Genomic DNA, 11,963 nt, shown 5'->3' with positions numbered 1-11,963 from the left:
GCCGCGTTGCACCGAGAGCGCTTAGGCGCTGCCATAGGGCTGGTGGGCGTCGCGTGTGGTCGCGCTGTGGCCGGACCACGCGGACTGGGGTGCTGTCTGGCCGCTGCGAGGGTCGCAGCTTCCGTCTGGGTTTTGGGTCGGGTTCAGCAAAGTGGAGATCTCCGACGCGTGGCCCCGCGGAGACTGACGCCTCCTCCCGCCCCGCGCCTCCGGGGCCGAAATGCCCGGGCCTCGGTTGCTCGCGCGCTGTCGGTGCCCCCCAGCCCCCGCACGCTGCAGGGGACAAGACGAGTTCAAAGCGAGCCCCGTGGTTCCTGCGACCTTTATAAAGCCGCGTGGTCTCCACATGTGCCACTGGGCTCGTAAGCCTTAGAGTGGCCCGCGACGCCCCTCATGGTCTGCGCGCCTTTCGGCCTCCTGGGTATCTCCGCTCGCCTCTTGCCCCGACACTAGCCGAACGGCTCCCTTGCCCCCCCTGCCGCCGGGGCACGACACGCTGCTCCTAGACCTGAAATGCCAGCCCCATTCCCGGGCCCTCGAGTGTGAGGAGTGTTAAGGCACCAGTCCTGCAGCCAGCAGGCCTGGCTTTGCCTGTGGCCTCCACTCTTGCCCAGTCGGAAACCCTCGCCCCAATCGCAGTCTTCACCTGAGCGTTGGGGAGCACGGATTTTGCTGCCCTCCTTGCCCCAATAATTTAAGGGTTTTCCGCGGAAGAGAAGGCCTGCCCCCCGAACTGCAGCAAGGGTTCTCTGCCTGCCTGTACTACCAGCCCTCATTCTTCTCCCATCCAGCCCAATCTTCCATATACTGCTGTGTTAGTGGGGTTCCCTGTAACCATTCCCTAAGCCAGATGAGATGTGCGCGCTGTCATTGCCAACGTGGGCTTTTCCTGACAGACCAGAACGTATTCTTGATTTGTCAAGCCACATTTAAAGGAATGTTGCAACTTGCAGCAGACAGATCTCAGACTTTCTGCTTCGGGGAACTGTGAAGGATTTTACACGGCATTTTAGTACCACGGAAACCAGAACCACTCTTAGACCTGAGCTAGAGGGGCCCCAGGAATTAGCAGGCAATTTTATTATGTTTCTAGCAGATATAACCAACTGTGCTCACGGCAGCAGCATTCTTTGAATCAATTCAAAGTTATATACTGGGTTGTTGTTTATTTTTTTTTCCTGAATCTGCCCAAAGATGGAACATCTTGATCAGGCATTTCAGGTTTAACCTGTAAGTACTCTCAGATACGTGATGGCAATCCCATGAGTGCTGTTCAAGCAATTAGACTTATTTTGGACAAGTTATGGTTGAGATGCATTAGAAGAATTAAGAGAAATAATAGATAATATTCAAAGAACAAACCATGGTCTTTGGCAGAAAAGAAAGTTAATTTTGAATTTGATGTGCCCACAGTTATTAATGTTAGAAAAAGCTTTAAAAAATCCAAAATGATTAAATTATATTGCATAAAGTTTTAGGGGAAAAATGGTTTTCGAAAAGAAACTGCATAAGAAATAAGCACTAAAATAACATTCAAGTACTATGTAAGCAAATTAAAACTAGGAAACAGAAACATTTGCTGGAATCTAAAGAAAAACATTCATGTACAAATAATCCTGAAACCAATTTCTATAGAGACTATTTTCTGGTCACTGTAGATCAAACTGTAGTCTCTATTGATAAAGAGAGATTTGAACAAGGTGAGCAACCCACTGCAATTTTCAATTTTCTTTATAATATCTCAGCACTGAAAAATGTAAAGAAAAACTTAAGAAATCCCATATGAATCTAGATATGTTGTAAGAAACAGTAATAACAGTGAGATAACAACTTATATAATGAAAGCATTTTGTAATGTTTTCTGCAATCATAATTTTTTCTGTGCACCCTCCTTACAATGTTTAAACATGATATCGATATTCATGGTTCAATTCTGAATATAAAGCCTTAAAAATCTTATTCATAAGTCCAGTTGCACTCAGCAGAGTGAAGTTTCTCCCTATTGAAATAATTAAAACCTACAAAGTAGGAAAGGTTGTCTAATATGATGCTATTTTGAATAGAACACAATTGTGTAAAAATCTTTATTATATCAACACAATGATTTTTCTGAAACAAAGGCAAGAAAAATAAAATTTATAGAATAAATAATTTATGGACTATGTCTTTATTACTCATTAAAACATCAGTGGCCCATCACAGAACACCCAGGGGTGGACAAAAAAAATTAAATTATTTTTAATAGTTTGCCAATTTTCAGTTACATGAAAGCCATAGCTTTATGCATGATTTTTTATTTTGTCCTTATGAAGGTATATTTATCAAGGTAGATGGATATAAATATTTTATGTAACAGTTTGTAAGTTTTTAAATATTTAGACATGGAGATTTGTAATCCTGCCCTGGGCTTCACAAATGTTAGAGATGGATTTGCAGGGAAAAATAATTGCCTATATGTTATGGTAATACTTATAAAATGTATAAATGTGGTCTTAAAAGATAATTATAGTATTGAACAAATATTGTACATCATGTATTTAGGTGAAGACTGAGAATAGAAATCTGAAAATAGAAGGAATTGAATTAGGATTAAAATCTAGAGCTAAGTGTTGCTAACAGCAGCAAAGGGGGTTCTGTGGAAGAGTAACTCCTTTGCACCCCATTTCACTAGGGGTGAATACCATCCTATCATCCCATCCCTCATTTCTGCCAATAATATTCGGGTCTAAAAGTTTGCATTTTGCTTTGAGTGCTAATTAACGAAATGCCAGAAGCAGGCCTTAAAAATGCCTGTCTGTGGTAGTATAATGAGAACAAAGGAGTCTTAAAAGACTCCTTTAGAAATTGTTGCTGTGTCCTGTGAAATGGCCTTCAAAAGAAACCTGAATTATGACTTGTCTTACTTGATACTTTGTCTTCCTGATAATGTTATAATTGGCATCTCTGTCTCTAAACTGTATAAATTCTTGTCATTGCTTTGTCAGGTTAGAAGAAAACCCCTGATACTCACCCCTTTCCCATCATGCGTGGGAAAACTCTTATCACTGCCAGATTTCTCATTTTCACCAAGAAGTTGAGAATCTTGTCCCATTCAGCAGGACCCACAGCAGCTGTCCCCAGTCCTCACTCAGACCACCGCCAGTGCTCATTCCTGGGCCCCCAGTGACTGCCTGCTGCCTCTCGGGCTGACTCTTTAGTGACTCTCCTGCTGCACAGCTCTGGCTGTGTTGGGGGAAAACTGCCCCCTTCCCTGTGCTTCCTTCCTGGGAAGGGAGGCCAACTTACATAACCCTGTGCCCCCCTCAGCCCCTGGAGAGGGGCAGAGGCTTTAGCTGATTGCTTAACTGGGGGAGAATGCCTGGGCACACCCAGCCACACAGAGCATGAGTCTGCCCATCCCGCCAGCAGTCTCCGCGGCCTCCAAGGGCCGGCTGCCCAGCCGGGCCGGCAACTGGGGCTTGAACTCCCTCGTTCTGCAGCTCAGTCTCCAAGTGCATTTGACTAAGCTGTATCTGGCCTCTATCAGCAAACAGTCATCATTTGGCCCCTTGTAGACTCTTTTTCTCAATCTGTCTAGAAGTCAGGTGGTTAAGAGAGGTGCTGTCTAATGAGCATGTGTTCCAGTCCAAACCAGTGGGCCATTCCCATGACCTCCCCACCAGGGGAATTAGAAAATCCAAATCTGACCTTCTGACCCTTGATACCCACAGCCTTGGGCTAGTCTAGACCTCTTCGTTTTCTCAGCTGGCAGAGAAGACTGCAGCCTGCCCAGGTTCACAGGTGTCCTCTCTGGAGGAAGCGATGGACGTGCTGTGGCCATTTTAGTGCAGCTCAGGATGACAGAAACACCAATGTGGGTACAAAGCAAGCCACCCACCTGACTGGGCTGTCCCCCTTTCTGGCTCTCCACTTGGAGGGCAGGAGCCATGTGTGTATATGCCCCTCACGCAGAAATCACTGCAAGTCTCACAGAAGTAATCTCACATTTAATTCCAATGAAGTTTAAAGTGGCATCTACGTAAACAAACATGCTTCTGAGTGAAATGTTACAGCTGCTGGCCCTTGTTTCTCTTAAGTAATTAACCACATTTTCCTTGTTCCTAAATAACACACCATACGACAAATAACCAAATGCCTAATCCTGGATGTATATACATTGCTATATTCGATACACAGAACACTTACTATATTCCAATGTTAACCCATATGCACCTTTTTGTTGTTTAACAAAAGCCATTCCTCTTGGTCAGAAAATGTTATTAAATTTTACTTTAACTTGCTGCAGACTTAAGGCATAAATGGGAAGCTCCTGACTTCTGACCCCTGCATTCCCAAGCACAGAGCAAATCCTGGAACTCCCCACGAGGCCATGGCCCAACAGGACTGGGGGCAGGGGGCCTGCAGCGCTGGTCTGCAAAGAAGACTCACAGTGAGGCAGAGGAGTCTGGAGCTCTGGTTGGAACAGCAGGCCATTGGCTTCCAGCTTGGGTCAAAGACAGGAGCATCTGGAGCATCCTTGCCTTGGCCAGGTCCAGGGTGGGGCCCTTTCAGCTCCTCCCTCAAATCTGGTTGTCACACCCAGTGGCTCTAACTCCTCTGAACTGTTGCAGGGTTTGCTGCTGTACCAGGAGTCACATAATTCCCCTATAAAGGGAAATCAATCTAGGAATCCTACATTGTGATCGCCTCTCTCCCCAAATGCTACGCTATGCTCCTACTTTCATGTTCCCAAGAGCAGAGGCCAAGAATGGGGATATTTCCAAAGGCACGAGTGTGCACTATGAAGGATATGGGTGGAAAGCATGGCCGAGCCACTAACATCCCTTAGTCCCCTGAGTCCCACAAGCCCAGCATTTGGGGAGACACTTGCTTATGGTGCTTGAAACCATCATTCATCAAACGACGAGGTAAACCATTTTCTTCCCATTGATGTTTCTGGTCTTCAGCCCCAGATACCGGCGGTTATTCTTCTCTGGCTGCCCGTACAGCATGTCGACAAAGAACTCGGGCTCATCTTTGGCCCTCGACTCGGAGGTGTGAAAGCTAAACATAGTTCTTAGCTTGCGACACAGGTAGGTCATTGCTTCCACTTCATCTGATGGTTCCTCGTACACGGGCTGCTTCATCTCCTCGTAGGCAGACAAAATCACTGCCTGAAATAAGTTGATCAAGATGCAGATCATCACCAGCATGAAAGATGAGAGGAACAGGACCCCGAGAATCCTGTTGTGGGAAAATTCAGTGTTCTGGAAAGCTGAAACACAATAGGAAAATATGGTCTGAGTGGCATGAATCAGATTACTGTAGTTCCACTCGTGCTGCCCGAACACCAGGTAACCGAAAGCCATGTATACAAAGAAGTACACGGACACCACAAACGCCATGTGGCAGATGCCGGGAAGGGCCGCCTGGATGGCCCTCTGAGCCAGGCGCACATCATAGAAGAATCTGGAATACCTGAGGGTCTTCAAAATTGTCAGAAATAACAGGAAACCCAAAATTATCCTCATGGTGTGATCTACTTGAGAAACTGCATGAAAGGGAATGAAGTTTTCGGGGTTCAACAAGTAGAACTGAATCATACTGGTGGCCAAGAAATGCTTCCTGAGAAAGAGCACAATCAACACAGTAAATATGCATTTTAAAGCAAAGTTGAGCAGATTATACACACTTCTCACGTAGGAGGCTCTTTCTTGCATGATGATATAGCCCTCATCGACAATGTAGGCCAAGAAAAATATGAGAATGGCCACATACAAGTAGATTTCTGCTGAAGTTTTTCTGCTGAATTCAGCAAGTGAGAAGGAGTATAGAGATATGCTGGTGTTGACAACTCCTAACTGCGAGACCTCAAATATGACTGAAATGCTACAGAACAGATTTACATCTGGATTGAAAGTTGTTAATTCCAAGATCACAGCCCATGTCTTCTCATCGAGCCAATTGCTTTCTTGAAGTTCTTTGAGCCTCAGTGTGGAATTAAACTTCTGCTGCTTTGGAAAAAAGTAGAACGCATATCCTCCTGATCCGTAGGTATATAACGACCCATAAGAATAATACAGCCATTGCTTTCCTTCACGCTTATAAGCAAAACCATTGGTATTCTTGTGTGTGCGCTGTTTATCAATTTCACTCCAAAAGCTAGAATAGTCTTTTGTGTCTTCTGGGTCGATGCCATATTGCGGATGACAACGAATTTCTCCTTTGATGGTGTTCTGCACAAAGTTTTCAGCAGGTAGACAGGTTTTTTCACTAGACTTTGCTCTCACTTGCCTCATCAGTGGAAGGCCAAGGATGGTGGACGAGCTGTCGAGAAGGAACGCCGGATTCAGGTCGTTGTGTAACAGAGGCAGCAGCACGCTGTTCAGCCATCGGTAGATGTCTTCCAGCTTAGTCACCGCAGCAAGGGCCACGGAGAACTGATCGCGGAGAAACTGGTTGTAGTAGAAGCTGTCAGTGTGGCGCAGCAGGCCGATGAGGACCAACAGAAGGGCCAGGAAGATGAAGTGAGTCGCGAGGTAGCTCAGGAACAGGAGCGCTCTTCTCTTGATCCTCTTCTTTCTTTTGAATATTCTAACTTCGTCTTCTGTGAGGGGCTGGTACATCCTCGTGTCCCGGATTTGCCTGATGTGGTCGTGTAGCCTCCTCATCCCCTCTGAGTGCGTGTTCATTCTCCACAGCCTGATCTCCGAATAGTGATACCCGGTTGACCACGAAAGGTTTTTACAGTACTTGGGCTTATTTGTCCTGAGGCCTGACCAGAGTATGATTTTGAACGGCTGCACCAGAAAGATTGACTGACAGAATGAACAGAAACATGCAAAGAGCCATTCTGCTGACTTCTCGTAGCCGTAAGTCAGCCCATAAAATACAATGAAGAAGGAGGATATGCTGGAAGTGGCAAAAACCAAGAACCATGCCAGGTAAACACACCACCAAGGCAGGACGATCCGGGGCTTTTTGTTAGGTCGGGGAAGATCCTGCTGGGAAGAGTGCTCCTCGGAATGAACATCTTTATTGTCCTCTCTGTTGCTGTTCTTGTTGGAATTTGCGTTTGGTCTGCGGGTCTCTGGGGCCTTGGTTTCTGCTTTCTCGTGCTGGCGCTTTGATCTCAAGGTGGCTTTGACAGAAGGCTTAGGAAGCCCAGGCTTTCGCCTAGACGCAGGCCTCGCCGTCTGGCTGGTGTGTGTCGCGGCAGTTTGATAAGCATGCCACTTTCCCAGACGCTCTTGCCAGTGTGCACCGTCTTCTGACATCAGTGGATGCTTCTGAGGAGACACCTCCTCTAGCTTCACTCGAGGTTTCTTCTGGGAATAGGCGAACAAAAAGGTTATTAATAATTGCACAGGGATTGTAATTAAGACACTTTCAATTCCTATCATCATTGATCTGATGTAGCGCCTCTCTCTTGACTCAGTTTGTTCTTTCCTATTTAGATTAAAGAACATAATGTTACAAACAAGAGAGCTTAGCAACATTGCTAAACAACAAGACAATCTTTGGAGCCTGTTGAATGGTTTAGGAACGACATTAGCGAAAATGGAGAACCACATGTGGTTTTTCCCCAGCTTATTGTTCACGTCTATAAAGAAAAAGTCTTTTCTGTTCAGAGGCTGATCTGGGTGGGTAACGTGAAATGTTCTGTCCAAAGTGGTGTCAATAGAAAGCCATTTCCGGCATATGAACAGCCAAATGTGTCTGCTAAACAGATTTTCCACTTTGATTCGACTTAAATACCAACTAGGTGCTTTGCCCTCGTTGTTGTGCCACACACGGATGGAATGGATGTCCCCCAAGTCACTTTTTGTTGTTAGGAGGAAAGTGCTGATGCTTCCTCGGTAGAGAGTTTTAAAATGTGGATGGCTTAAACAGTGCACGTCACTGGTACTCGCTGTGCCCCTAAGCTGCACAAAGACGTCAGCTCTGGTCCCAGCCCCACAACGACTTCCTGTAAAAACAGTGACCAAGTAGCACATGTTATCATAAGGATCATTATCAGGTAGAACTATCACATGGTCCCGAAGAAACTGGTCCATTTCATCCCTGTGCAAGGCCCAGAAAGCTAGGACCATGTACAGGAACATGATAAAAAGCACAGTGAAGAGGGTCACAGGGTTTTGGTAAACATTCCTGATGACCTGTAACTGCAGATCCACGGGGTTCGGGACCACAATCACCCTGGCCATCACGTAGCGGGTGTGCAGGTGAAGGCTGGTTAGCCTGAGTGTGCCCAGCTGCCGCCTGGCCCGCACCACGTGCCTGCAGACACAGTGCACCTTGTGCCAGGTGGTCTTCTCACCGAGCACGCAGCTGTCTTCCCTCCACTCGCTCTGGATCCCATACATGTCCAAGCACTGAACGCTGAAAAGAGAAATCCTCACTAGCCTGTCACTGGGCTTTATGACAAAACGAGGTGCCTGCAGAACCACGGATACGGCACACTGGGACGAGTGGCTGCGTTGAGCTATGACCTGCAGCAGAGACAGTGAGAGGCAAACCACGCGGGCTGCCTTCACCGTGCAGGCGGGGTCAAACAGGGCATTCTGGCTGGCAACTGGAGGGATGTCGTGAGGCACAAGGAAGGTGGCGACCAGAGCCGTCGGGGTGACCTGACTGCCGGCGTACACCAATACCTCGAACAACACGGTCACTTCAGTCACAATGTGGACCAGCACCTCCCTGAGTACTCTGCTGTCCACTTCAAAGCCAAACGCCCCTGTTGTCTTCTTCAAGGCCCCGTCAAGCTCATTGCTGGGTCCCACTGTGAGATTAAAAGCTGCAAAGGTCAAGTTTTTTCTGACCAGGTGCACTTCCACTACATCGGGCGTGATCTCTATCACAGTACCGTTATCTGCGGCTCCTGTCATTCTGAATCCAAGCACCTCCACTGCAGTGCTTTCTTCAGCATTTAACCAAGGAAAAGGGTCCTCTGCAAACTCACAAAACATCGTAGAAACTGGAGCATTTGCAGGCAGGGCGGGAACACTGCTCACATTGAGTGCTGGATAAAAACAATTTCGGCAGCGTTCCTCGTTTCTGAAGAACTGGGTAACCTTCCACTTTTCAACTTTCTTGACATACATGTTAAAGTTGGGGGTTCTCATGACAGTGGTTTCAGTCCCTGGCACTTTATTAGCCAATATTGTGTCTGATAGAGATTCTATTACATAGAAAGGATCTTTAACCACTTTGTGAGGAACAGTCAGTTTAAGGATATTGGACAAACTTGTTAATATTCCAGTGCTCACAATTTCTATTTGTTCAGAACTAAAGTGTTTATCTTTTTGTCGATACTCTTGCAGGGCTTGACTTGCTTGCCATATCCTCACTGTGGCATGTTTCTGAGCAACTCCAGTGAGTTCAAAAGGTTTCTGGGTTAATTTGGCAATAGTCGTTACTACCTGGCCAATTTCCACCAAAGTGCTTGCAGGAAGAAGGAAAGACTGATTGACAAGGTGTTCTCGGAGACTGACTTTTTCACCTTGGAGAGGTAATTCAGCTTTCATGTTATTCAAGACGGAAGCTACTATATACATTAAGTAACCTGCAGGTAAAAAATCCTGCTTTTGAAGCAAAGTAGATAGCAATGAACTTGGCCCCTTGGTGAGATCGAGTAACCGACGCAACACAGTCTTTGATGAGTTTTTGTCAGTAGGAGCCTGTACGGTGGCATACAAAGTCACCTGAGCAAAAGCTCCTAGAGAGTCATAAACCTGAGCATATATTTTCGTGGCATAATGATTAGCCAACACACCAACAGGAAGAAAGGACGGGGGTGCTGCGGGCTCAGTACCCAAATACAGGATGGTCCCCAAGGTGTTCTCTTTTACTGAACTGATTTCACCAGTACCGTGCAAATCAGAAACAATTATTTTATATGTAAGAGGGATGTGCTTGTCCTTAAAATTACTACACTGGACAACAAATTTAGTAAAAAGTGCAATTCCTTTAGCTGGATTAATTTTGCATTCTCCAATTTGAGGGCCATGGTTAGTAATAAAGAAATGCCTGAAGACTGAGATATCTCCACTCCAACTTGCTACATACAGAGAAGCCGAAAACTCAGCTTCCAAAAAATGACTAAAAGCAAAAGCCTTTATAGACAAATAAGCACTATTCCTTCCTGTTACTGTTTGCCCCATCCAATCAAATAGCACTTCACTGCCCAAAGAAGACAAAATTGACCATTTATAGAAATCATGCCTTGCACAATTTGTGCAATTTAAAAACAAAGAAAATCTATCTGATATAATTAAAGTTCGATCACAATTTTCAGTACATGAAATGTGTGCGATAGCTCTTGGTCCTTGGAGCACATGCACTCTTTTATCAGAAAATGCTGCTCTGAAACCCTTCTGTATCACCATTCTGAAAAAATACACCTGGGCACCTTTAAGTGTTTCTGGCAAAAGTGTTAGCACAGGGCCAGAGGCCCACGGCCACCGGAGAGTAGTCTGCTCTGGGTGGCAGACTTCCTTGCTCTTCACCATTATCTGGTCTTCATGGTAGTTCTGTGGATTTGTGGTACAGTGCCAGAAAAACTGCAGTCCCTCTAAGGGGTCGTCGGCCTCTGGGTCAGAGGACGTTGCTCCGTTCAGAATCAGCTGGTCTTTGAAGTTCACTGTCATGCTGGCATTCCCAAGAATAACGGCCTGCAGGGGACGTCTGACGACGCAGACGTAGACCGAGTCTGAGTCTCGCACTCGAGGCATTCTCGGGTCGGATGTGGTGATGGCCACTGTGAGGTTAAACACATACACCCCCCAAGGTAGGGAAGAGCGGGGGATGCGTATAAATAACGGGTCCTTCTGTATCTCGAGTTGTGGTATTTCCATAGGTCGCGTCCAGTCGGGCACCTGGTTCACGGAGGGCACAGAGAAGACCTGCCAGTACACCTCGGTGGCCAGGGCAAACGGGCAGTCATACTGGGCGGTGGCGTTGAAGGTGGCTTCCTCCTTCCTCGACAGGAACACGGGAGCGCTGTCATTGTTCGTGTTGATCTTCACCTGCTTGATAACGCAGGATCTTATCTGACAGGACACGGAAGGCGCCGTGGCTGTGCGTTTGGACGCGTCGACGGCTTCCAGAACGACGGGCGCGGGGCCGTCTGTGGGGCACGGGGTCTGGCCCGCGAAGCCGGAGTAGGGGCGGGGGCCGCCGGGCAGGACGCGGCGCGCGGCGCGGCGGGCGCGGGCCGGCCGGGCGTCCCCGGGCCCGAGCAGCCGCAGGCGGAAGGCCCAGGCCAGGGCCCCGAGCGGGCGCGGCAGGCGGGCGGACCAGGCCAGCGAGAGGCGGCCGTCGGGCGCCGAGACGCGCAGGTGCACGTGCGCGGGCGCCGCGGGGCCCGGCCGGCCGCGGAGCAGGACGCGCACGCCCAGGCAGTACCAGCCCGGGGGCCGCGGGGCCGCGCGCCGCCCGCCGCGGGGAAAGCAGAGGTCGCGGCTGCCGCTCAGGAGGACGCCGCCGTCCCGGGCCGCGCGGCGCCGCAGGCTGAGGCGGGTGCTGCCGCCGCGCTCCCCCCAGCCCGGCGCGCCCCTGAGGAGGCCGCCCGACGGCGAGGCCGGCGCCCCGGGGACGGCGGCCCGGGCCCCGCCAGGAACCGGGCCCGGCGGGAGCGGGCCCAGGCCCAGGCCCAGGGCCAGGAGGAGGAGCGCGGGCCCGGGCCGCATGGTGCCCGCCAGGGAGGAGGAGCTGGTCGGGCGCCGGGCGGGCCCAACGGCCGCGGGGGCGCGAGAGCAGCAGGGACGGCGGGGCTCACGGGGACAGTGGGGCATCGGGCATCGAGGGTCACGGGGCGGAGGGTCTCAGCGACGGCGAGGTCCAGGGTGCAGCAGGGACAGCGCGGTGGGGGGCATTCAGGGCTGCGCCCCCACTTCTCGGTTCGCACGGGGTGTGGGCCCCAGATCTGGGGGGTCGCTGAGTGCGGTTAATTCAGGTTAATTCAGCTCCGTTTACAGACCCGC

General features: G+C 49.0%; 1 protein-coding gene across 1 annotated transcript; it reads right to left on the bottom strand.

Annotated features, from left to right (window-relative positions):
* Nucleotides 1–3,900: 3,900 nt before the first annotated feature.
* PKDREJ (polycystin family receptor for egg jelly) lies at nucleotides 3,901–11,669 on the bottom strand. The gene has a single exon (XM_045552785.1). The coding sequence runs from the start codon at nucleotides 11,667–11,669 to the stop codon at nucleotides 4,896–4,898; it is 6,774 nt and encodes a 2,257-aa protein (XP_045408741.1). The 3' UTR covers nucleotides 3,901–4,895.
* Between the last annotated feature and the right edge of the window lie 294 nt (nucleotides 11,670–11,963).

This window comes from Lemur catta, chromosome 6 (genome assembly GCF_020740605.2).
Source record: "Lemur catta isolate mLemCat1 chromosome 6, mLemCat1.pri, whole genome shotgun sequence".
NCBI lineage: Eukaryota > Metazoa > Chordata > Mammalia > Primates > Lemuridae > Lemur > Lemur catta.
This window is presented reverse-complemented; position numbering and strand designations above follow the sequence as displayed.